Source organism: Eriocheir sinensis, unplaced genomic scaffold (assembly GCF_024679095.1).
Source record: "Eriocheir sinensis breed Jianghai 21 unplaced genomic scaffold, ASM2467909v1 Scaffold530, whole genome shotgun sequence".
Taxonomy (NCBI): Eukaryota; Metazoa; Arthropoda; class Malacostraca; order Decapoda; family Varunidae; genus Eriocheir; species Eriocheir sinensis.
In genome coordinates this window covers 15,691-42,500 of record NW_026111866.1, presented here as the reverse complement: position 1 = coordinate 42,500, position 26,810 = coordinate 15,691, and the positions used below count along the sequence as shown (strand labels likewise).

General features: G+C 44.9%; 1 protein-coding gene across 4 annotated transcripts; it reads left to right on the top strand.

The window, feature by feature from the left end:
• The first annotated feature begins 8,940 nt into the window (after nt 1-8,940).
• LOC126992964 (uncharacterized) lies at nt 8,941-26,563 on the top strand. 4 transcript variants are annotated; one of them, XM_050851789.1, is made up of 6 exons: nt 8,948-9,628; nt 10,463-10,626; nt 11,653-11,880; nt 17,804-17,934; nt 25,612-25,739; nt 26,490-26,563. In XM_050851789.1, exons 3-5 carry the CDS (start codon nt 11,706-11,708, stop codon nt 25,720-25,722), a joined length of 417 nt encoding a protein of 138 aa, XP_050707746.1. In that variant the 5' UTR covers nt 8,948-9,628; nt 10,463-10,626; nt 11,653-11,705; the 3' UTR covers nt 25,723-25,739; nt 26,490-26,563. The 4 variants fall into 4 exon arrangements, 3 of the variants coding, with proteins under 3 accessions (XP_050707749.1, XP_050707746.1, XP_050707747.1); XR_007747197.1 differs by having other exon boundaries at nt 8,955-9,628; nt 17,804-17,971; nt 26,490-26,510; XM_050851790.1 differs by lacking the exon at nt 8,948-9,628 and adding an exon at nt 9,832-9,875.
• The last annotated feature ends 247 nt before the right edge of the window (nt 26,564-26,810 follow it).

The window sequence follows — 26,810 nt, the reverse complement described above, 5'->3', positions numbered from 1 at the left end:
AAATTTGCAGACGACACAAAGATTGGCAACTCGGTTCTCACTGACGAAGACAGGCAAAGCCTCCAAGAGGATTTGCACAAAATTTCAGCTTGGTCGGATAGATGGGTCCCTTTAACGTAGACAAGTGCCAGGTCCTTCAAGTTGGAACGAGGAATAAGAAGTTCGAATACGAAATGCGCGGCGTTAAACTCAAAAGCGTTCAATGCGTCAAAGACTTGGGGGTCAAAATCGCGTCAAACCTCAAATTCTCACAGCAATGCATCGATGCAGCAAATAAAGCGAACAGAATGATGGGCTTCATAAAAGAAACTTTGTATTCAAGAATAAAGATGTAATACTCCCGCTCTACAACAGTTTAGTCAGACCCCACTTGGAATATGTGGTACAGTTTTGGTCTCCCCACCATGCAAAGGATATTGCTAAATTAGAAGGTGTTCAGCGTCGGGCAACGAAAATGATCCCTTCCTTGCGCAACAAATCCTACGAAGAAAGGCTTTCTACCCTTAACATGTTCTCTCTTGAGAAACGTCGCCTCCGAGGAAAACTGATCGAATGTTTTAAAATACTTAATGGTTTCACGAATGTAGACAGATCAACATTGTTTATGATCGATGACACTTTGCGCACGAGGAACAATGGCGTAAAACTCAGATGTAGACAAGTAAATTCAGACTGCACCAAATTTTTCTTCACCAACGTTGTAGTGCGAGAATGGAATAAGCTTCCACCGTAAGTGGTCCAGTGTAACACGATTGACTCCTTCAAAAATAAGCTCGACCGTCACTTCCTTCAACTTAATATCAACTAGAGTAGAAATGCAACGTTTTGGAGTCTTTTGATTAATGTAAAATCACTTAGGTTTAAGGACAGACCACCAAGTCTGGACCATGGGGTCTGTGTGGTCTGATTTTCTATGTAAATCTATGTAAATCTCTCTCTCTCTCTCTCTCTCTCTCTCTCTCTCTCTCTCTCTCTCTCTCTCTCTCTCTCTCTCTCTCTCTCTCTCTCTCTCTCTCTCTCTCTCTCTCTCTCTCTCTCTCTCTCTCTCTCTCTCTCTCTCTCTCTCTCTCTCTCTCTCTCTCTCTCTCTCTCTCTCTCTCTCTCTCTCTCTCTCTCTCTCTCTCTCTCTCTCTCTCTCTCAGCGGCCTGCCCTCACTCCGAGAGGTCAAACCGCACGCGCTCCCACTTCCGTGACCTCTCTCGCTTGCGATTCCACCCTCGTGTGCTGTACTGAACTGTACTGTAAATCTTGCTGTGCTGTGTGCCGTGTGCTATTTCGCGTCGTGCTGCGTACTGCTTATTGTCAACCGAGTTAGCTGCCTGCAGAGGTGTGCTGTTTGCTGTGCGACCACGTGCTTCGCTGGACAGGATTAAGTGTTGCCCTTATTTTTACTACCTCTCTCTGCCTGTATCTACCCTCTCGCCATAGCGCCCTGTAAAACATATATACACATATACACAAAACACAGTGTTACACTCTTTCCGCCACATTCTTTATATATTTCCAGATTCCACTCCGACGCCACTCCCTTCGCAGGTGTTCAGACTTACCTGACCTGACTTGACCAGATTATTCCCCAGAGACACAGTAATCCTCAGCACCTGCGTCTCTCCCTCTCGTCCCTCGCGTTTCGCTCCTCCTTTTCTCTCGCCTCCCCTCTCCATTGCCCCCCCCCCCCACTTGCCCCTCTCTGTCTCTCCTTCCTCACTCCCTATCTCGTTCCCACCCTCTCTCGCTCCCCCCCTTTCCTTCGCCCTCTTCCTCCCTCCATCCCTATCTCCCTCCTACGCCTTCCCATCTCTCTCTCTCTCTCTCTCTCTCTCTCTCTCTCTCTCTCTCTCTCTCTCTCTCTCTCTCTCTCTCTCTCTCTCTCTCTCTCTCTCTCTCTCTCTCTCTCTCTCTCTCTCACTTATTCTCGTTTATTCACGCACGCGTCCCTCTGCCCTACGAAAAAGAAAAGGCAAAGCAAATATATAGATAAACACTACTCACTTGCTCTCTCCTCCTTACCAAGATGGCGCTAAAGAAATGTTCGACTTGCACAGCAAACTTCTCTGGTCATTTCTTCTCAGGACGATCGACCGTCTGCAAGATCTGCCTGTTGACACAGCAGATGGAAACGAGACTCCTTCAACAGGACGAAAGGCTGACGGCTGGCGAGAAGAAGATCACCGAACTAACAAGTACTGTTGATACCTTGCAGGAGTTTATCCAGGCCAACATCGTCGCCCCTCCTGCAACGGACGCCTCATCACCCTCCTCACCTGCACTCGATGCCCAGCCACCTTCCGAAGAAGGCGCGTCACAGGGAACCGGTAGAGCTGACGCTGAATGCTTCACCCCCGTGAGAGGAGGAGCCAGACCCGCCCCTAGAGCCATTTATCCTACTCATTGCTACAACAGATTTGCCATACTGGAGGAGGAGGACGAGGAACAGAGCACCTTCTTGGTCGGTGACTCTATGATTCGCCATCAGGTGGTTGAATTCTGTGGCAGAGTCCCCCGTCGTAGGCGTAACTACTGTTATCCTGGAGCTGGTGTTGACGACATCACAGCTGCCCTGGACGAGGTCTCCGCTGAGGCCTCTAATGACTCACTCTTTGTTCTCCACACAGGTACAAACGACGTCACCACGAACCGGTATGAGGAACTGCTGGACAAGTACCGTAGGCTCATCCAGCAGTATAAGTCTAAATCCTAATATTATGATTTCAGGAATTCTACCACGGACATGGGATGAGGGCGACTTCTACAGTAAGGCCTTCAGCCTCAACAACCGCCTGCAGACTCTCTGCGGAGAGCTTGACGTCGAATTCTTTAACGCCTGGAACGATTTCTACGGCCTGAGTAGACTTTTCCAAAGGGACGGCATACACCTGTCCCCATCAGGGCAGCCAGATTTGGAAGGCTCCTCAACAACGCCGTACGTAACGCCCGAACAACAAAAACGACTCTCAGCCACGTCCTTCCATCCCGCCCGTGTAAATAGACACCATACACCGCAACAGACTCGTAACATTGAACCCTCCAGTACCTCTATTACCAAGCTTCAAGATAACCTAAGAGTCCTTAGTTTCAATGCGCGTAGCCTAAGAAACAAGTTTGATGAACTGCGATGTCTTGCTCTGACAGAAAACTTTGACGTAATTGCTATAACCGAAACATTTATCGACACCACTAATATTGATTTAAGCTCCGAATACAACATAGATGGCTACAGATTCTTCAACAATGATCGTGTAAACCGTAGAGGGGGTGGTGTCGCCCTTTTTGTCAAAAGCTACTTGCAACCTACTGACAAAACACCAAGAAACAGTAACGTTGAACATTTGTGCGTGCGAGTAAACATTGCAGAAGTCAATTTAAATATATCTGTCACTTACAGGCCTCCGGGGCAATCACTTGATGGCGATCTTGAAATGTACAGCGTCTTAAGGCAGTCACTTAATAACAGCGACTCACTGATACTAGGAGACTTTAACCTCCCCATATCGACTGGGCGACACTGTCAGGTACAGAAGGTGAGTCCATAGCATGATCGAGTTTCTAGAGGAAAATTATCTAAGCCAAATGGTTTCTGAACCAACTCGACAAAATAACATACTTGACCTTGTTATAGCGACCCAAGATAACCTAGTCAGTAATGTCACGGTAGGAGAACACCTCGGTTCCTGCGATCATAAACTAGTGCGCGTTGACATTAGAGCTCAAACATCGGTGACTGAAAATAAAGATAAGGTGCCCAATTTCAAAGAGCCAACTTCGTAGAAATCCGACGAAAACTAATAGATATGCAACTATCAGATGACGGCAATGCAGAGGACGCCTGGCTAAACTTTAAAAATCACTTACTCACTCAGCAGGACACATTTGTACCCTTGTGCGAGAAGCGAATTAACACTAATAAAGTCCACCGTTGTTTAATAGCGAAATTAAACACTCAGTCAAGGAGAAAATTGTCTTACAGGTTAAAGAAAGACCAAAGCACGCCCGAAAACATTAGACTTTACAATGATGCAAGGCGACGAGTAAAAGATTAGTGCATCAGGCAAAGCGTAGATATGAAGAAAATATTGCAGCCAACTGTAAAATAATCCGAAATCCTTCTTCAGTTACATAAACAACAGAAAGGCGATCAGAAGTGGAATTGGACCTTTAACAAACAGCGACGGTGCACTAGTGACTGACAGCCAACACGTTGCAAACCTATTAAATAATTACTTTTCCTCGGTGTTTAATAATAACAGTCCTCCCACCACCAACACCAGTACTAATGTAAATCCCGAGCATGCATTGTCTAACTTTGAAATAAAACCCGATGAAGTCCTTAAAGCCCTCAAATCACTTAAAACAAATAAAGTCCTGGACCTGATAAAGTATATCAACTCTGCTGAAAGAAACAAGAGCGAAATACTCTCCTCTCTCACAACCGTATTCAATATGTCCTTGCGACAAGGCATTGTCCCTTCAGATTGGAAAAAGGCTAACGTGACACCGATTTTTAAGAAAGGAGACAAAAAAGTACCAGGTAATTACAGGCCCATTAGTCTAACTTCGGTTGTAGGTAAGCTACTTGAGGGCATAATTAGAGACAAAATTGTGAGTTACCTTGAAAGCCACTCATTAATTGGGGACTCACAACATGGCTTCCGAAACAAAAGATCCTGCCTGTCAAATCTATTAACCTTTTATAACGACCTCTTCACTGTTTATGACGTAACCAAATCACTGGACGTAGTCTATCTTGATTTCCAGAAAGCGTTTGATAAAGTCCCGCATCATAAATTACTTTACAAATTAAAGCAAATAGGTATTGACGGTCAGGTAAACCAATGGATCGCGAATTGGTTGAGCAACAGAAAACAACAAGTAGTGATTGACGGATTTAACTCAGAGTAGGCGCCGGTCACTAGTGGCGTCCCTCAGGGCTCGGTTCTTGGCCCAGTGCTCTTCATTATTTACATCAACGACGTGGATGTTGGACTCAATAACCGCATTAGTAAATTTGCAGACGACACAAAGATTGGTAACTCGGTTCTCACTGACGAAGACAGGCAAAGCCTCCAAGAGGATTTGCACAAAATTTCAGCTTGGTCGGATAGATGGGAGATGCCCTTTAACGTAGACAAGTGCCAGGTCCTTCAAGTTGGAACGAGGAATAAGAAGTTTGATTACGAAATGCGCGGCGTTAAACTCAAAAGCGTTCAATGCGTCAAGGACTTGGGGGTCAAAATCGCGTCAAACCTCAAATTCTCACAGCAATGCATCGATGCAGCAAATAAAGCGAACAGAATGTTGGGCTTCATTAAAAAGAAATTTTATTTAAGAATAAAGATGTAACACTCCCGCTCTACAACAGTTGAGTCAGACCCCACTTGGAATATGCGGTACAGTTTGGTCTCCCCACCATGCAAAGGATATTGCTAAATTAGAAGGTGTTCAGCGTCGGGCAACGAAAATTATCCCTTCCTTGCGCAACAAATCCTACGAAGAAAGGCTTTCTACCCCTAACATGTTCTCTCTTGAGAAACGTCGCCTCCGAGGAAAACTGATCGAATGTTTTAAAATACTTAATGGTTTCACGAATGTAGACAGATCAACATTGTTTATGATCGATGACACTTTGCGCACGAGGAACAATGGCGTAAAACTCAGATGTAGACAAGTAAATTCAGACTGCACCAAATTTTTCTTCACCAACGATGTAGTGCGAGAACGGAATAAGCTCCCATCATCAGTGGTCCAGTGTAACACGATTGACTCCTTCAAAAATAAGCTCGACCGTCACTTCCTTCAACTTAATATCAACTAGAGTAGAAATGCAACGTTTTGGAGTCTTCTGATTAATATAAAATCACTTAGGTTTAAGGACAGACCACCAAGTCTGGACCATGGGGTCTGTGTGGTCTGATTTTCTATGTAAATCTATGTAAATCTCTCTCTCTCTCCCTCTCTCTCTCTCTCTCTCTCTCTCTCTCTCTCTCTCTCTCTCTCTCTCTCTCTCTCTCTCTCTCTCTCTCTCTCTCTCTCTCTCTCTCTCTCTCTCTCTCTCTCTCTCTCTCTCTCTCTCTCTCTCTCTCTCTCTCTCTCTCTCTCTCTCTCTCTCTCTCTCTCTCTAACCAATAACGCCATTTTCCCTCCTGTCCTCCATACTTCATCTCATACAGACTTTCCTTTTCCTCCGTCCGAAGCCTTAATTAGGAAGGTAATATTTAGGTCTGAGAGGCTTCCAGGTGAGGAGGAGGAGGAGGAGGAGGAGGAGGAGGAGGAGGAGGAGGAGTATATAAAATGTGGATAGGGGGAGGATATGAGTTAGAATAGACTTGGAAGAAGTGGATCGATAATGATGTAAGAGGGAAAAATGAAAGGAAATTATGGGTGAGGGAGAGATAGAGGAAAGGAGGAGAGGAAAATGAGAAGAGAGGAGTATTAAAGTGATGGGTGGAAGAGAATGGGAGGGAGATGATAGATGTGGAATGAAGGGAGAATATGCGGAGAACTTAAAGGGAAGAGGAGGAAAGGGGAGAAAGATAAAAAAAGATGAAGAGGGAGAAAAAGGGAAAAGAGTACCAGGGTGTGCTTTGGGCAAGAGAAAGGGAGAGTGTACAGACGAGGATAAAATAGGGAAAAGAGAGAGAAATTAAAGACTTCGGGGTGAGGAAAGGGAAGGAAGGAAGGGGGAAAACATGGGAGAGGAATATTATGGGGTTATGGGTGAGAGAGAAGAGGAGGGAGCGGATGACTGTGAATAGAAGAGGGAAAAAAATGAAAGGAATTTAAAGGTAAGGGAAAAAAAAGAGAGGAAAGGGGTGAAGGGGGAGGAGGAGGATGTAGTGTGCTGGCTTAAGGTCAACCCTGGGCCATACCGTTACCGGGCGGACAAAAGCACCAAATTTGGCATATGTCTTCTCTACCATATGAAGAATAATTCTGGAAGGGGTGCCCAAAAATTCAGGTCATCCAAGGGTGCTAAATTCAAGATGGCGTCCAAGATGGCCGCCGGAACCTATTTCATCCACAGATCGGCTAGTTATGATGCAAATTTCTAGTGTTTCACGCTTTTGCAAGCGTGAAGGCATCCTCTGTGTAGTCACGTTTTTTCAGGGCATCTCTAAGCATGCTTCTCATCCCACTTTCAAATACAACAATGACATTTCGTCCATCAGACTGTGCCTGAGCTTCTGGAAATCTCTTCAAAAGTTGTTCTTTCAGCCTTGTTTTGTTGATGGCTTTGTGAATTCCCAAACTTCCCAAGTGCCCTACGTACATACTGTGCAATTCAGAAAGTTTGAAAAGGAGAGTGCCATTGTCAACACACTTTTCAATATAGTTGACAAGTTCAATGAATGCAACACCTTCTTTCATCTTTTCACTTATGTTTTCTTCTTGAGGATTACATTTTCTCACATGTGCTCTGTACCTGTTGCGGAGAGAAGTCAAACACTTCAAGTGATACTTAGCCTCAATGGCAATAAGATCTCCACTGGCCATCCGCGACAGAAGTTCAGTGTCCTGCAGTTCAGTGACCATGCTCCGAACATTAGAATCAGCATCAAAGGTGCAGAAACTGTGTAGTTGTTCAGTTTCATTTCCCTTTGTGCAGAACAAGCAAACTTGTTTGTCTAGAGATGCTCGCTTGCATACTCTCTGGGGGACTTCTACAGAGGCTGTTTCTTTTCGTTTCTTGGCTTTGCTGAGCTTGGAACTGGCAAATTTCAGATGACAAGCTTTGTGCCATGATGCTTTGTTTTCAATGAGAACTTCAGCGCTTATGTCACTTTCAAATAGTAGTTTCACCGGTAATGCATCTAGTGTGCGAAACTCCTCCACAGTGCTCAAAAAGGTTTCATAGGTTTCCTTTTCTCAGCAGGAGTTCCCGCTAAACTGTTCATTGGACATTTAATGGTTTTAGGGTTTCTTCTTGACAAATAATGCACTTGGTCCAATCCATGACACCAACACCACGTGGCCACCACATCTGCAAGCAAAACACAAACAATACAAGCACAAGCTAAAGAACATTTTGTTGATGTGAAAACAAAAATTTCTACAAGAATTCCAGTTGATGATACTTGGCACTGACAGATGCAGCTCTTGTTCCTCCCTAACTATGTCTCTTTCATTTTTGCGTGGCTGTGGTAAAACTGTTGCCCGCAATAATCTGACCCATTGCATCACTGTTGTCGCATTTTCACATGTTTGAAATATACCTGACGTCACCACATGGAAATGATGTATTGTAGGCCTACAATACATTCCGACAACCAGAATCTGGTTGTGTCCAGCGGTCATGTGTGAGATACAAATAGCATCATTATGCAAGAACTCTGCTTTAGGCACTGAGAAATAGGGTTAGACGGGCAGACTTGAGTGACCATCGCTCGGCAGTCTGAGGCATGGAATTGTGTAATTTGTAAATCAAAGTAAGTTATTTAGCAGTGCTATCATATAAGCTTGGTATAATTATTTTTGAAATCCTTGACCATCAAAACCATGAAAAAGAGTTGTTGCACAACATTACATCACCACAAATGGCTGAAATATGGGCAAAAACGGGTTCTGGCAGCCATCTTGGACGCCATCTTGAATTTCTGAGCTCCCTGAAGCTTGCCATTGGGGCACCCCTTCTAATTTTTTTTGAGAAGACCCATAAAAGACCCCATGCAAAATTTCATGCTTTTGTCCAGCCTGTAACGGTGTTTCCCCTAAGCCAGCACACTATGTTGGGTTGAGAAGAGCATGACAACGCCGCGGTGGCCAAGTGTTGTACAAATTTCTTTGTATTCACTCACAGATAGAGAATCAATCATAAAAAACATATCTGTTTTTATACTAGAGTGAGAGTGAAAGAGAGACACGGGGAGAGAGAGAGAGAGAAGGGTGTGAGAGGCACGGTACGCGAGGTCAGTTGGAGACATATAGCACCAGTGTCTAGCGGGCTGTCTACGTCAGAGCCGCCACTTAAGATTTGCCGGACTTTAGCTAGTATCGGAATAATGGATTTATATCGGTTATCGGTTATCGCTTATATTTGTGTCTGCAGTTAACGAATATCGGTTATCACCGATAAGGTTTTCCATTATCAGTTATCGGGTATCGGGAATAAGGTTAATTTTCTGTTATCGTGCCCATCTATGGTCGTCACTACCGTCAGCATTAATACTTGCTGCGGCAGAGGCACTGGAAACAATCTTATGAGCGTTGGTCTTACTATTGGAGCTCCCGCCCCCCGGCCTCCTCGACCACCACGTCCTCGGGCCATATGTTCCCACTGGACGGACGTCCTTGGTGCAGTACGAGACGAATAACAAGTCCCCACGTTGTATCGTACAAACAACCCTTTGAGCAGAACCAGCAGCCGGAAATGATAGAAAAAAAATATTACTGATACTGAACAAGCAAACGCAAACTGTAACGGAAACGAGACAGGAATGTCACGGGATTGTGCTCCCGCTGCAAGGGCGCCAACCCACGTACATCATCGTCATCATCTGCAGGGAAGGTAAACACAGCACGGGGCGCCGCTCTGCAACACGGAAGCTGAGGATCACCAGCGGCTGTCAGGCGGCAGGGAGAGTAGTGCAGTATGCTTAGTGTAGAGGAGAGTAGTGCCAGAGGAAGAAGTGAGTATGTGTTCACGGGTTTATCTTTCTCAGTTGGTAAATGTGCCAGAACGAACTGTTGTAGGAATCTCCTTGATGCTCCTGTTCCTCTACCATATTGTATAGGAAACCAAGCCATTCAAGATGTACGAGATAACTATAAATATCTTGGGGTCAGGGTGTATTCCTCCCTAAGGTTTCACTTGCATGTGAGAGAAATCACTGGCAAGGCAGCACAGCGGGGGAGGCGGCGGTGCCAGGCCAGGAGGAATGTAAGGGGGAGGAGGAGGAGGAGAGGTGTATTTTGGGATATCTGTTGCCTTGTCTCTCTGTCCCTCCACTTGTATAATCTTCTACAGTATCTCAGCTTCTTTCTAGTTTTCTCATTGCTTTAGCTTTCCTTCTTGTGGTCTGCGGTGTGTGTGGGCTGCTGGAGTGGAAGCTCACAGTGTCAGCCTTCCTCCCTTTCTGCCTGATTTGTCTCTCATAATAATAACTGTAATAAGAAGGAAAAGGAGGAGGAAGGGGAGCTCAAGTTGGCTTGTAACACTTTTTGCTTCAGCTCTTGGAAATCAAACTAAACTAAACCATTTGTTTTACCACTATATGTTTACTATAAATAGTACATTCAAACCTCTGCAAAGTTGTGGTCAATTACTTGGTGTTCCTCTCACAACCCACGCCACAACTGGGCCACAATATTTGCTGATGTGTAGACTGACTGACATCTTGCAGGCTTTTAAGTTTAAATGTTCAAATAATACATGACATTATATCTCATGAAATCTTTATATAACATATGACATAATATAGCCCAAGAATTTATGTACGTATATACTGCATGAAATTACGTCTGCAGTTGGCGATGACATTTACCGTCTGGCGAGGGAGCAGCCGTGGGTGGTGGCAGCAACTCATCGAGCGGCGTGGAGGAGGGAGCCGCCAGGGTGGACCACGCCTACAGCCTGCACGTCACCGCCCGCCATGCACTAAGGGCTGTGGGCGTGCATGACCGCCAACCAAGTAAGGGACATGTTTTTAAACGTATCCTATTTTTGTGCATATGTCCATTTTCCTTGTCCTTGTATATCATTGTGTGTTCTCATCCTGTCCCTGTGTGCCCTGAAGTAAATTCCTTCTGTCCCTGTAAATACTTCTAGTCATAAGAACATTAGGAGTCTGCAAGGGACCGCCACTGTGTGTCTCTGGGTATCCTCCCACACACACACACACACACACACACACACACACACACACACACACACACATTGCAATCCATCTGTGTAGATTATGAATACGAATGATTTAGCTGAAATGAACAATGAAGAATAAAAATGTATACAAATATTTGGCCCATGAACAACTGTGTTCAACTGTAAAAAAACAAAAATAGATGATAAAACTCTGGAAAATATTGAAAAACGAGGAAATTAACAGCCAGCCTATCTTCCAGCCTCTCATTCTTCTTACCGTTGTCAGAGCAGCGTCCAGCAGGCTTTTATGTTGATGCATTCACTATTCCTTTTCCCTCCTCCTCCTCTCTCTTCTCTTTCTCTTCCTGTCTCCCTTCTCCTTTTCCTTTCCTCCTCTTTCTCTTCCTTTCCCTCCTCCTCTTTTCTTCCTATCCCCTTCTCTTCCTCCTTTTCTTCCTCTTCAAAGCATATATATTAGGTAAGGAGTTGGAGGAGGAGATAGAGAGAGAAAGAGAAGGAGAAGAAGTAGGAGGGGGCAGGAAGAGAAGGAGGAGCAGGGGATAGGAAGAGGAAGAGATGTAGGAAGAGGAAGAGGGGGAGGGTGTTTGTAGTGCGAGCCAGTCCTTCAAAACCATTCTGTCCTAAATGTTGGCCCTGAAACATTGGTGTGTGCTCATTCTCTTTTCCTTGGTGAGAGCAGCGTCCAGCAGGCTTTTTTGTCGCTGCTAATGTGATTTTTGTCCATTAAGCTGTCTCCCTTGCTGTTGAAAGAAGCTTGTAGCGACTGCACTCTTCCCTCTGTACGTGCATTGTCTCCTATAGTAATGCCTTGATGAATGCTGCTTTCCCATTTCAGAGACTCAGCCCAGAGGAAGAGCCAGGCCAGCACCACCACAGGGACAGAGAACGATGAGGAGAGTGTTCCAACGCTGCTCCAACTCAAGGTTCATAGGCCACACGCTGAGCCCTGCCAAGATGTCCTGCCAGGTGGTCGGCCTCCACCCCTACACCTCCCACTGGTTCCTCCTGCTGCCCCACTACAAGGATGTGCCAAGTATGCCCTCCAGCCTGCAGTCCTTGGATGGTGAGTGCAGTAACGTGCCCCATGCCTCACCACCCTTGCCTTCATGTCACCTGGCAATACAACTCTGCCTCAGACTCCAGTAATTTATGTTCACCCACCCTGCTGCCAGCATTTGTTAGGATATAGGAACACACCAATGCTTTTTATTCCTTTCTCCTCCTCCTCCTCCTTTAGATAGTCTATTTCAGAGACACCAACACAATAACACGCAGCAACGGTATGAAGTTGAAGGAAACCGATGTAACACATTGGTGCGCAGAAGTTTTTTTCAATAATAGAGTCGTCGATCACTGGAATAGACTCCCACCGTCAGTAGTTAGCGCACAGAGTATCAATAGCTTCAAGCCTTCATTGGATAAGTACTTCAGGGATATAAGATTATACTGACCCTTCTTCGCATGTTTTCAGACAGATTACAGCAAGACCTCAACCTAAATCCATATTATTCTCCCCCACAACCTAGATTGCAAGTAGCGTAAGTTAACAAAAGTAAAGTAACAGTTAATGTCCGCATGACAGATGGAGTGAGGTGTGGGTGCAGTAAGGTGACAGGTTACTGGTGCGTGCCTAGTACCGCCAGTAAAACGAGGATCAAGCCTCCACCTCACCCATCGTGAGTATTAGGGGATTCTGGGGCTGTCCTGTGTGGCCACTTGGCCTCTTCAAGTCTGCCTGTGTTTCTATGTTCTTATGTTCTTATGTAATGAAGTCATTTTCCCCCACAGCTTAGGTTACCAGTAGTGTAAGTTAAGGGTAGTAATTTCCTCTTATTTCTCTCTTTACTGTAAAATTTCCATGTCCCTTTCTTCCTTAAAGGTACATGGTGTTCTCTTCTAACTATTTCCTACGTTGCCGGAGGGAGAGGTGGGTGGGGAGGAGCCTTCATCTTTTCTGTCCTGTCCTGCCACACGTAGATTACTAGTAGTAGCGGTAGTAAACAGACACCTCGCCATAGACCGATGGGTCTTCTAGTGTCTGTTCTTCCTATGTATTCCTCCTCCTCCTCCTCTTCCCCCTCCTCCTCCTGTTTTACTACTCTCCATTATCAATCAGTCAGCCAGCACCAAGCTTAACAAGGACAAAAGGCATATTTAAATGCATTTTTACCATGATAAAAAAGTATAAAAATATAGTGGAAAATTACAGAGTTGGCAATGATTAAATCAAATTGATTTAATCAAATGATTAAATCATTGATTTTTTTTACTAAAAAAGCATGATTTTTTAACTAAAAGTCTTCCATAAGTTAAATGATGTGCTCCAAAGATGGTAAAGTAAAACAACCTATTCATATGTATTGATTCATTTATTCTCTTCGAGGTATATACCCCCCCCCAAAAAAAAAAAAATAAATAAATAAATAAATAAATAATCCTACATTGTTATATCCTCTTGCACTAATGTTGCCAACTTGCCATATGTTTTTTACTTGGTAAAAAATCGGGCGCCTTCTAAGCATCAAAACTATTCCAAGGGTGTCAGGCCTATCAAAACGCCAAAAAGACTATCTTTTCACAGCATCCAAAAAGCTGTATCTTATCAAGTTATAAAAAAGCTTACACTGCCTGGATGTTATCAAATCATCAAAAACACTAGATGGCTTCAAAGCATCAAAAATGGATAAAATCAAATCAATGCATCCAAAACTTCATATATTTCCAAAATGTCAAAAACATCTTCAGATCTAGGCAAAACATCGACACATTATGTTCAGGTCCAGCAGATGAAGCGCGAGGCAGCACAACAAGATACATATCAATATCAGTCTTTATTTCAAGTGACTTTTTTTTACAATAAATAACCTACGAACCATAAAATTGAGTGTCATTCTTCCCTCTGAAGACTGGGGTTGCAATTAATCAGCAGCGTTCAAAACTAGAAATGAAGCAGCAGTATTTCATATCTTGCTGAGTGAGTATTTCTAATCACTCCTGCACCTGGCCCCTGCAGATAGGACATGGATACCTCATGGTTTCTGTGACGCTGTTGCAGCCTACACAGACCTGTGCATTATTGCAAGGCCTGAAGCAGATCGTTCTCTCTAGGGGTGCCAGACACACAGCGCAGGGACAATGATTCTGTTGCTGAGAAGGTTGATTTTCTTAGTCAACAGCAGCTTCATCAGCATCATCTGAATCGTATCTGTCTCGAGTGTGGGCCGCCTCTAGAAACTAAAGGTGCCTGTCCATCGTGTGGCCCACAGCTGAGATAAACTGCATATGAATATACTGTCCATTTCCATGGTGGATCTTACCCCGGATAATGGAGTAGTTGGCCGGCATCTTATTGATAGATGGCACTTTACATTTCTGTTAATTCCTCAGGCTGAAGTGCTCCTGGTGCTACAAGGTACAGACCCCGTTCTGATCTGTCAAGGGTATGACTGAGGCTTTCATTGATATTGCCTCGTGACCCCGAACAGAGTATCACTTGTTAGTTCGAGAATTTGGTTCCCAAGTTAGTCTCGATCATACTGTGTCACACCACTTTACTCGTTGATGTAGAAACATTTGCATTAATGGTAGTTGTGATGGTGTACCATTGTCAGGTAGTTGTGATGGTGTACCATTGTCAGGTAGTTGTGATGGTGTACCATTGTCAGGTAGTTGTGATGGTGTACCATTGTGAAAGTCGTAATACCCCATAGTGTCATCATGGACTAGACTTTTGATGCTTTGATAACTTTGATTTTTTTTATGCTCTGATGACTTAACAATTTGATGCTTTGATAACATCTGGATTTATTGATATATTGATGCCTTCTCATTTTTGATGCATTGAAATGATATGAACTTGTTGCTACACTGATGGGATAAGGGTAAAAGCTGTTTTGACAAAATGGAAACATTGGAAAATTTGATGGATTTAGTTTTTTGCTGATTTGACGAAATGACAGGACCAGTTTTTGACACATTGATGCTCCCCCCAAAATCCTCCTCCTTTAGTCTTTACTAACTTGGCAGGCAATGTATCATAATAATAACCAAGGTTAGCAACCAAACAGTAACAGAAGTAGATATTCTTCTCTGTGGTAATAATATAATATTCTGTCATGAAAATGACAACTTCAGGCAACTCTATCTGTCCTAAACCTGCTCCTGTACCAACTACAAACAAGTATTGAACAAGTATGTATCTGGATCCTTGACTGTGCTCAGACTTACAGGCCCTAAACTCAAACTTAAAGTAACCTATGGAGACTTTCAAATCACTCAGCAGGATATATATTTATAAAAAAAAAAATAATAATAATAAAAAAATCTGAAAATTAAAAAAAAAAAAAAATCAATGATTTTTTGATTTCTTTGATTTAAAAAAAAAAAAATCACCAACCCTGGAAAATTATTCTAGCTACTCCTTCTCCTCTACCCCCCAACACCCCGCTACATTAGAAAGCTGGACAGCATAACGATAGGCTTGATCAAGGTCATTCATTATGTTTGAGTGCCTGCAGTGGCCGGCCCTCACTACCAGTGCATGATGGATGAGTGGAACAGAACTGGCAGCCATGAGGTGGGTGTCATAATGAGACTCCTTCAGGAAAACTAGAATTAATCCTTGGCAGAGAGGACTGGTGCCATTACTTACTAGAACTATCAACAGTGGTGTTCCACAGGGCTCTGTCCTATCACCCACTCTGTTCCTGTTATTCATCAATGATCTTTCCATAACAAACTGTCCTGTCCACTCATACGCTGATGGCTCAATTCTGCATTATTCAACTTCTTTCAACAGAAGACCCTCTCAACAGGAATTACATGACTCCAGGCTGGAGGCTGCAGAACGCTTAACCTCAGACCTTGCTATCATTTCTGATTGGGATAAAAGGAACCTTGTGTCCTTCAATGCCTCAAAAACTCAATTTCTCCGCCTATCAACTCGACACAATCTTCCAAACACCTCTCCCATATTCATCAATAACACTCAGCTGTCACCTTCTTCAACACTAAATATCCTCGGTCTATCCTTAACTAAAAATCTCAACTCGAAACTTCACATCTCTCTCACTAAATCAGCTTCCTCAAGGTTGGGCGTTCTGTACAGTCTCCGCCAGTTCTTCTTCCCCGCACAGATGCTTTCCATATATAAGAGTCTTGTCCGCCCTCGTATGGAGTATGCATCTCACGTGTGGGGGGGCTCCCTCACAGCTCTTCTGGACAGAGTGGAGGCTAAGGCTCTACGTCTCATCAGCTCTCCTCCTCTTGTTGATAGTCTTTTACCTCTTAAATTCCGCCGCCATGTTTCAACTCTTTCTATCTTCTATCGAAATTTTCATGCTGACTGCTCTTCGAAACTTGCTAACTGCATGCCTCCCCCCCTCCCACAGCCACGCTGCACGACTTTCTACTCAAGCTCGTCCCTATACTGTCCAAACCCTTTATGCAAGAGTTAACCAGTATCTCCATTCTTTCATCCCCTTCACTGGTAAACTCTGGAACAGCCTTCCTTCGTCTGTATTTCCTCCTGCCTATGACTTGACTTCTTTCAAGAAGAGAGTATCAAGACACTTCTCCACCCGAAATTGACCTCTCTATTGGCCACTCTAGACTTATTGCTGTATGAGGGGAACAGTTATTTTTTTTTTACATCTTTTTGTTGCCCTTGAGTTGCTCTCTGTGCTGTAAATAAAATAAAAAATAGAAGACCATTAAATTATGAGAGTAAACTTATTTGCCCGGTTAATATTGATAGAAAATAATAGAATACAAAAAATGGAGAATATATATAGTAAAGTCACAACCATAAGTATTGTATGGCCACGGGGACGCTCACATAACTCACGACTCATGTAACTCTTAGAATGGGAAGGGCAGCTACATGGAGGCTTACCCAAGTTGACCGTATGGGGTGCAGTCAGCGGGTGAGTGAAGAGACGCACCTTAAACATGCTCCTTGTTAGCAGTGGTGACTAGCTGTCAGCAAGCATGCAGGCAGGCCGTCACTGTTTTGCCACCCTCAGAATATACTGCAAGTGTTTGTGACAAGTATAATTATGGCGGCCAAAGAAATAGTTGCCCCCTTTGTGTTACATGACTGTTGGTAATATTCCTTACAGTGTCTTGCCACCCTCAGAATATACTGCAAGTGTTTGTGACAAGTATAATTATGGACTGGCCAAAGACATAGCTGCCCCCTTTGTGTTACATGACTGTTGGTAATATTCCTCACAGTGTCTTGCCACCCTCAGAATGTGCTGCAAGTGTTTGTGGTTTAACTCTATCCTCTCCAAGGGAACTGGAGTACTCTAATGATGGTGATTATTACTGATGTCACTGCTTAACTTGTGTGTGTGTGTGTGTAACCAATATACATTTTTTGCTCTGCCAGTCACTAGGATTATCTTAGGTTGAATTTCTCATGTTGAAAGTCCGACATCATGTGTAACCAAGCCTAAAACGATTATCTGATCTAGAACTCCTCACATGAAAAGTCCAGCATGATGTGTAAGTCTGTGGCGCGCACCTTTCAGACCCTCCGCGTGCCGTGGATTAAGGCCAACCTTAACGTGTGCATATCTGGTGAGCTCTGGGACCACCCTGCCCTCCCTCACCCACAGGGATGAGCTTATCAAGGAGTGGGCAGTGAGGCCAGGCCTCACGTTGCCTCTCTTCCTGCCAAAGAGATAACAGGCTGAGGGTGCTGGAGAAAGTGCTCCTACTCCTCCTTATGCAGTGCTTTTGTTATGTCACTGATTGATGTACTTTGTCTGCCCTTGGATAGGTAAAGAATCATTTAGATATGCAGCATTGCTGGCCTGCTTTTAATGAAGGGTGTTTTCATGCCTCTCTCTAGGCTCAGGGGATGAGTTCACTGATGATAAAGAATTAAATAAAAGCTCAGAAGTGTTAGAGGAAGGTAGCTGGTGAAGATGCAGCTCTCCAACAGCCCAACATAACTGCCACTTTTATCCTCCTCCCTGCAGAAACCCTCCACACTCTGACCTGTGTGTTGGCCCGCCATGTGTACGCCCTCGGCCTCAGCAGTCTGCCGCTGGAGCGCGTCGGTGAACGGCGACTCGTCAGGAGGGGCTTCACCAAGCGCTCCGGCCTGGATGTTAGTGCTGAGTGTTGCCTCCCAGATAGTGAAGTCGGTTAGTCTGAATTGGTCTTAGAAATCACTACGTTTACCTCAGTTTACTAAGGAGGAAATTACACTGAAATCTAGGCGTCCGGATTCTGATGTGCAGGGATTTGTAAGGGATGTGAGTGCCTGAGTGTTGCTGTTGGTGTCGTGGAAGTCCAGGAGTCTGAATTGGTCTGAAAAATCCCAGTAAAATTTATTTTTGCTAACGGGATTTTGTAAGCTGAAATATAGTTGTCCAAATTCTGAAATGCAGGAAATTCATAAAAGTAACAAGTGCCAGAGTGCTGGTAGTGATTCAGTAACAGTCTGTCAGTACAAATTCCATTGCTCTGTGAGAATCTTAATTTTATAACCTGAATTTACTGAGGTGGGAAGTTGTCAGCTGATGCAGGATTGCCCAAAGAGACATCCTACCTACCATCCTGTCCTTCATCCCATCCTAAAACACATCCTAGCACCCTGTCCTTGAACCCATCCTAAAACACATCCTAGCACCCTGTCCTTGAACCCATCCTAAAACACATCCTAGCACCCTGTCCTTGAACCCATCCTAAAACACATCCTAGCACCCTGTCCTTGAACCCATCCTAAAACACATCCAAGCACCCTGTCCTTCAACCCATCCTAAAACACATCCTAGCACCCTGTCCTTGAACACATCCTTTCCCTTTTGTCTCATCAACACCAGAGAGCAGTTCAGCATGCTCTCTAAAGACAGTTCCTCTCTTTATACACCACACAACATTCACACAACACACACACCTTTCCCAAAATTCAAAATTTAAAATGGCGAAAATTACAGAGCCTCGGGAGTCCCCGCCTGGGGGGGGATACCATAAATTCCCCCAGGGAGGACTCCCCTTCTGGCTGCCGACTTGAGAGGCGTCCTGATAACTCCTAAAAACCTCCTCCTTATCAATTTCTGCAACATTCGCAGTCTTCGTTCTAATTTTCATTCTTTGGAACACCATTTCTCCTCCTCTAAACCTCACCTTCTCTTCCTCACCGAAACACAGGTTTCTGAGGCTACTGACAGTTATCTCTACTCTATTCCCTCCTACTATCTCTATCCTAAATTTCAATTCAAAGCTGGATGTTGTGCCAACGTGCGCAACGACATCACTTGCTCTGATGCCACGACCTTCACTCCCGAATTTTCTACCATCTGGCTAAGACTTCATTGTCATTCTATTACTAAATACATCTGTGCTGTTTATCTCTCACCTAACTCTACTAACTATGTAAAATTCTTTGACTATTTGAACTCAAAAGTGGAGCACATCTTGACCCATTCTCCCTTCGCTGAAATCTCCATCTTGGGAGATTTCAATGTTCACCACCAGCTTTGGCTTTCATCCTCTTTCACTGACCAGCCAGGTGAACAAGCCTACAACTTTGCTCTCCTCAATGACCTAGAGCAGTTGGTTCAGCACCCTACTCGTATTCCTGACCATCTTGGAGACAGGCCTAACATTCTACACTAAGAAGACCTCTTCCTTACCTCTAATCCTTCTGCATACTCTGTCAAACTGTTCTCTCCATTGGGCTCCTCCTCCTTATTTCTGTATCCTGTCCTATCGCTCCTGTACATCCTCTGGACCCACCGAGAGGCAATGCTTCTGGCATTTTGCTTCAGCTCAGTGGGACGACCTGAGGATGTGCTTTTCCATTCCGTGGAATGATTACTGCTTCCAGGATAGAGACCCTCTGTGTGTGCCCAGCGCATTATGGAGGTGATTGTCTCTGGAATGGAGGCATACATTCACGTTCTTTCTACTCCTCACGCTAAAAAGCCTTGGCTTAATCACGCTTGATCTCGTGTTATAAAAGATAGAGAGGCAGCTCACAAAAGGTTCAGAGCCTTCGAACACCCGCTAACTTTGACCTTTACATTTCAGCCCAGAATCGTGCCAAATCTATTCTCCGACTTACCAGAACTTCTTTTAGCAATAGAAAATGTCAACATCTTGCTTCTTCTAATTCTTCCCATGATTTCTGGCATCTAGCCAAAATATCTCCTCAATTTCACTTCTTCCTCTTCCTCCTCTCCTTAACCCTGACGGCAGCACTGCCGTCTCATCTGTCTCTAAGGCTGAAGTCTTCGCTCAAACTTTCTGTAAGAACTCCACCTTGGACGATTCTGGGTATATTCCTCCTACTCATCCCCCCTCTGACTCCTTTATGCCTGCTATTAAAATTCTTCCAAATGATGTTTTCTATGCCCTCTCTGGCCTCAACTCTCAGAAGGCTTATGGACCTGATGGAGTGCCTCCTATTGTCCTTAAAAACTGTGCTTCCGTGTTGACACCCTGCCTGGTCAAACTCTTTCGTCTCTGCCTGTCAACATCTACCTTTCCTTCCTGCTGGAAGTATGCCTTTGTACAGCCTGTGCCTAAGAAGGGTGACCGTTCCAATCCTTCAAACTACCGCCCTATAGCTTTACTTTCTTGTCTATCTAAAGCTTTTGAATCAATCCTTAACCGGAAGATTCAAAAGCACCTGTCCACTGCTAACCTTCTATCTGATCGCCAGTATCTAAGTTATTCCCAGAGACTGAAGGCTTTGGACTTGTACTCTGTCCATGGTCGGCTGCTACGACATGACATGGTAAAGTATTAGCAAATATTTCACGGTTTTTGTGCTGTTGCCCTGAGGATATGTTTGTCAGTCCACCTCTGGGCACCACAAGAGGCCGTCAGTATAAGGTTGCACACATAAGAACTGAATTAGAGATCCGCAAGAGGTTCTTCAACGTCAGAGGTATTTCGCTGTGGAACTCTCTTCCCCAGCATGTTGTTTCAGCTAATTCACTCTCAGCATTCAAAGCATCCTTGCTGCTGATCTCAGTGACAGACTTTTTACATTTTAGTTTGTTCATTTACATATTATTAATTGATTATTTACTTTGCTGCACATGATGCACAATTCAGCTCTGTCTATAGCACATGTATTTGTATGTACGGAGGTTACTGAACTAGTCAGGCTGGCGCATCAGCAGAGTGCGGCTTCCTTTTGGGCCCTGTGTCTACCGGGTTCTGGGAAGCCCACCAGGTGAAGAACCAGGTGAGAGTATGGGTTCCGCAAGGGCGTTCTACTGGTGATCTCCTAGCCTTCCTAACTGACTCTTGGTCATCCTCTCTTAGCCCTTTCGGTGAAACCTTTGCTAATGCGCTGGACATATCAAAACTTTTGATAGGGTCTGGCACAAATCTTCTTTCAAACTACCCTCCTACAGTTTCTATCCTTCTCTCTGTACCTTTATCTCCAGTTTCCTTTCTGACCGTTCTATTTCTGCTGTGGTGGACGGTCACTGTTCTTCCCTAAACCTATTAACAGTGGTGTCCCGCAGAACCTCTGTCCTATCTCCACTCTCTTTCCGTTCTTCATTGATGATCTCCTTTCCAAAACGAACTGTCCTATCCATTCTTATGCCGATGACTCCACTCTGCATTACTCAACTTCTTTTAATAGAAGACCCACTCCACAGGAACTTAACGATTCAAGGCTGGAGGCAACAGAACGCTTAGGGCAAGAGGAACCTGGTGTCCTTCAACGCCTCAAAAACACAGTTTCTCCACTCAACACAATCTTCCAAACAACTATCCCCTATTCTTTGACAACACTCAGCTATCACCTTCTTCAACACTAAACATCCTTGGTCTATCCTTAAATCAAAATCTCAACTGGAAACTTCATATCTCATCTCTTACTAAATCAGCTTCCTCGAGGCTGGGCGTTCTGTACCGTCTCCGCCATTTCTTCTTCCCCGCACAGTTGCTGTCCATATACAGGGCCTGGTCCGCCCTCGTATGGAGTATGCATCTTGTGTGGGAGATCCACTCACAGGTCTTCTTGACAGAGTGGAGTCAAAGGCTCTTCATCTCATCAACTCACCTCCTCATACTGATAGTCTTCTACCTCTCAAATTCCGCCGCCATGTTGCCTCTCTTTCTTTCTTCTATCGATATTTTCATGCTGACTGCTCTTCTGAACTTGCTAACTGCATGCCTCCCCTCCTCCTGCGGCCCCGCTGCACACGACTTTCTACTCATGCTCATCCCTATACTGTCCAAACCCCTTATGCAAGAATCAACCAGCTCCTTCACTCTTTCATCCCTCGCGCTGGTAAACTCTGGAACAATCTTCCTTCATCTGTATTTCCTCCTGCCTACGACTTGAACTCTTTCAAGAGGAGGGTATCAGGACACCTCTCTTTTTGGACACTCCCTTGACCTCTATTCAGGAGCAGTGAGTAGAGGGCTTTTTTTTTTTTTTCTTTGTGCCCTTGAACTGTCTCCTTAGCTGTAAAAAAAAAAAAATCCTAAAAATCATCCTAGCACCCTGTCTTTGAACCCATCCTAAAACACATCCTAGCACTCTGCCCTTGAACACATCCTAAAACACATCCTAGCACCCTGTCCTTGAACCCATCCTAAAACACATCCTAGCACCCTGTCCTTGAACCCATCCTAAAACACATCCTAGCACCCTGTCCTTGAACCCATCCTAAAACACATCCTAGCACCCTGTCCTTGAACCCATCCTAAAACACATCCTAGCACCCTGTCCTTGAACCCATCCTAAAACACATCCTAGCACCCTGTCCTTGAACCCATCCTAAAACCCATCCTAGCACCCTGTCCTTGAACCCATCCTAAAACACATCCTAGCACCCTGTCCTTGAACCCATCCTAAAACACATCCTAGCACCCTGTCCTTGAACCCATCCTAAAACACATCCTAGCACCCTGTCCTTGAACACATCCTAAAACACATCCTAGCACCCTGTCCTTGAACCCATCCTAAAACACATCCTAGCACCCTGTCCTTGAACCCATCCTAAAACACATCCTAGCACCCTGTCCTTGAACCCATCCTAAAACACATCCTAGCACCCTGTCCTTGAACCCATCCTAAAACACATCCTGGCACCCTGTCCTTGAACCCATCCTAAAACACATCCTAGCACCCTGTCCTTGAACCCATCCTAAAACACATCCTAGCACCCTGTCCTTGAACCCATCCTAAAACACATCCTAGCACCCTGTCCTTGAACCCATCCTAAAACACATCCTAGCACCCTGTCCTTGAACCCATCCTAAAACACATCTTAGCACCCTGTCCTTGAACCCATCCTAAAACACATCCTGGCACCCTGTCCTTGAACCCATCCTAAAACACATCCTAGCACCCTGTCCTTGAACCCATCCTAAAACACATCCTAGCACCCTGTCCTTGAACCCCTCCTAAAACACATCCCTAGCACCCTGTCCTTGAACCCATCCTAAAACTGTTGTGATACAGTGACTTTACCGTACCCAACGTTTATGTTTCTCGCAAGACACATGAACCACACCAAGACAACTCCACAAAAAGACACACAAACCACTTACCACTAATACAGCAGGGGTGCCTGGCTTTCCCCTACAAGCACCTCCCAGCGTTACAACGATAATCCTAACAGGCCTGATAGCAATACCTAGTTGTAATCACTGTAGGAGGCACTTATCTTTCGAAGGGTTTCAAAAGAAGTGGTCTCTTGAAGTAAGTTCTGGAGGAGTACTGTTGTCCTCGAGACTAAGTTTAAATCAGCACTGCCGCGATTTGGAAAAAGCTTATGACAGAGTCGATTGGATTGCATTGTGGGATGTTTTAAAGATTTATGGTGTGGGAGGAAAACTGCTTAGTGCAATGAAGTCTTTCTATGAGGATGCATCTGCATGTGTCAAAATTACTGGAGAAACAAGTGAACATTTTGAGATAAAAGTGGGCCTAAGACAAGGGTGTCACCATGGTTATTCAATATTTATATGGATGGTGTCATTAGAGAAATGAAGGGCAAAGTTGGAGAAGTTGGAGTAAGACTGTTCGATGAGGGAGGGAAGTGGGTACTGAATTCAGTACTGTTTGCTGATGACACGGTGCTCATTGCAGAAAGTGAGACTGGTCTACAAAATTTGGTCAGTGTTTTTGACAGTGTCTGTAACAGGAAAAAGCTGAAAATGTCAACAAAAGTAAAGTGATGGTTTGTGAGCAAAGTAGAAGTGAGGTTGTAGATTTTGTATGCCCTGAGGTAGGAATTGAATGTGAAAAAGAATGCAAAATATTTTGAATGGTGAAGAAATGGAGGAGGTCAATGAGTTTAAGTATCTTGATCAGTTATGTGCAAGCATGGTGGTACGGAGGGAGAGACAAGAGAAAGGGCATTGCAAGGAAGAAGGGTGGTAGGGTCTTTGGGACGAATCATGAATGGCAGAAGTGTGAGCATGGAGGTACAGAGGGATTTGAGAAATACAATAATAGTACCAACCCTCACATATGTAAGTGAAACGTGGGCCTGGAATGAAAGTCAGAGGTCTAGAGTGCAGGCAGTGGAAATGAGTTATTTGAGGAGTGCTTGTGGTGTGAGTAGAATGGATGGAATGAGTAATGAAAGTGTGTACGAGCATTTTGGAATGTGTCACAGGGGTGAAGGGAAGAAGTGTGGAGTGGTGGAAGAAGTGAAGCGACAGACTTTAAAGTGGTTTGGCCACATGGAGTGAATGGAGGAGAGTAGGATGACCAGAAGGGTGTGTGTGAGTGAGATAGAGGGAGGGGATACAAGAGGATAGGGCGCAGGAGTACATTAGGGAGAGGGGGGAAAGATCCTTGAGAAACTTTGAGCAGGCAAGGAGGGAGTGTCTGGATAGAGGAAGATGGAAGCTCTTCTGCCGTGGCCATCCCCTGGTGGGAGCTCCTAGGAGCAGGCGTCGATGAAATGAATGAATGACTGAATTATCAAGCATTGGTTTAGTAATAGGGTGGTGGGGGAATGGAATAGACTCAGCAATCACATAGTTAGTGCAGGGACGATAGCTTGTTTTAAGAGTAGACTGGATAGCTACATGGACGAGGATGACAGGTGGCAGTGAGGTGTGGGTGCAGTAAGGTGACAGGGTACTGGAGCGTACGCCCGTACCGAAGGTAGACGAGGATCAAGCCTCTACCTGTAACTCCTGAAACTACACCTCCTCACCCATCGTGAGTAGTGGGGGGATTCTGGAGCTGCCCCGTGTAGGCCACTCAGCCTCTTGCAGTCTCCCTGTGTTCTTATGTTCTTCTTATGTTAGCACTCCTCATAACACCTCCCAGCACCTTCCTTCCTTCCCTTCTCAGCAGCCACACCCTTTAGTGCTGTTGAGGCTGGCAGCACTCCCCCTCATAACACCTCCTAGCACCTTCCTTCCTTCCCTTCTCAGCAGCCACACCCTTTAGTGCTGTTGATGCTGGCAGCACTCCCCCTCATAACACCTCCCAGCACCTTCCTTCCTTCCCTTCTCAGCAGCCACACCCTTTAGTGCTGTTGAGGCTGGCAACCTCCCCTCATAACACCTCCCAGCACCTTCCTTCCTTCCCTTCTCAGCAGCCACACCCTTTAGTGCTGTTGATGCTGGCAGCACTCCCCCTCATAACACCTCCCAGCACCTTCCTTCCTCCCCTTCTCAGCAGCCACACCCTTTAGTGCTGTTGAGGCTGGCAACCTCCCCTCATAACACCTCCCAGCACCTTCCTTCCTTCCCTTCTCAGCAGCCACACCCTTTAGTGCTGTTGAGGCTGGCAACCTCCCCTCATAACACTTTCCAGCACCTTCCTTCCTCCCCTTCTCAGCAATCACCTAAGATGGAAGCCTTGGGTCTGCCTGGGTCCCTGCTGCCGCTGTGGTCACTCTCCCCGCCCCTGCCCGTGCTGCAGCCCTCAGCCCCGACCTCACCCTCATGAACTGCTCTGACGTGAAGGTGAGGAGAGTAGAGGTGTTAGTGTTTGTTTCTGTCCCTTTCTTCTTATCCTCTTCACTTGAGTGTCTTTGAGAACTATTTCTTATGTTCATATTCTTGTCTGCTCATTATGGGGACTTTGATTGTGTCTATACCAGTTTTTACTTCCCCTTGATGCCACTTATATTGATCTATAATAATAATAATAATAATAATAATAATAATAATAATAATAATAATAATAATAATAATAATAATGTCTGGTATAGTTTTGATTCAGCCTCCTCTGTGTGTCCCTTAAACTACTGTAATGTCATGGTGGGAAGGGACAGAGGCATTGTGTGTGTTTGCAGCCCCTCCTGCTGTGTACTCCTGATTGCCTGCACCTCCCCTACACAGGAAACAGAGGGAGGCACCTACATGTGTTTATTAAGGTGGACAGCATGATTCTACTCTCACATGATAACTTCTTCAATGTGATGCCAGGGAATGAAGATGCAGCTAACTCTTGCATTACAAAGTTGGGCAGCTTGACTCTACTCCCCCTTTTTATCCTCACATATGATTACTTGGTCAACTTGCTGCCAGGGAGTGAAGATGCAGGCTAACTCTTGCGTTACAAAGCTGGACAGCATAATTCTGTTCCTATTTTTCACCCTCACTCATAATTACTTGGTCAACATGCTGCCAGGGAGTGAAGATGCAGGCTAACTCTTGCATTACAAAGCTGGACAGCATGACTCTATTCACCTTTTTCACCTGCATTCACAGGATCACTTGGTCAACATGCTGCTGAATAGTGGAAAGTGTGACGGTGGTGACGGACAAGATCGCTGGCCCTTTCACCTTGGCCATCCACCTCTACCACGAGTTGGCCCACAAACACTCCACACCAAAGTTAACAAGGCCATCAATGTGCTCCAGGCATACCTCAAGGTTTGGCTTTACTCCCCTCGTTGTTTTGGTGGTGTAGTAAGTGTGGGTCAGGGATGTTGCGGGATTCAGTTCCCCTGTCTTTTGTCCCTCCCTCATCCCTGATCTCCCTGTCCTTATACCAACAAGAACCAGTCAGTCAGTCCCTCAAGGTCCGGG

Bases quoted from the DNA above. Each gene is read 5' to 3' on its own strand.
- LOC126992964 (XM_050851789.1), top strand. From the start codon at position 11,706: ATGAGGAGAGTGTTCCAACGCTGCTCCAACTCAAGGTTCATAGGCCAC. The intron at 11,881-17,803 runs GTGAGTGCAGTA...TCCTCCCTGCAG, and splicing joins CAGCCTGCAGTCCTTGGATG to AAACCCTCCACACTCTGACC. The intron at 17,935-25,611 runs GTTAGTGCTGAG...TCCCCTTCTCAG, and splicing joins CCAAGCGCTCCGGCCTGGAT to CAATCACCTAAGATGGAAGC.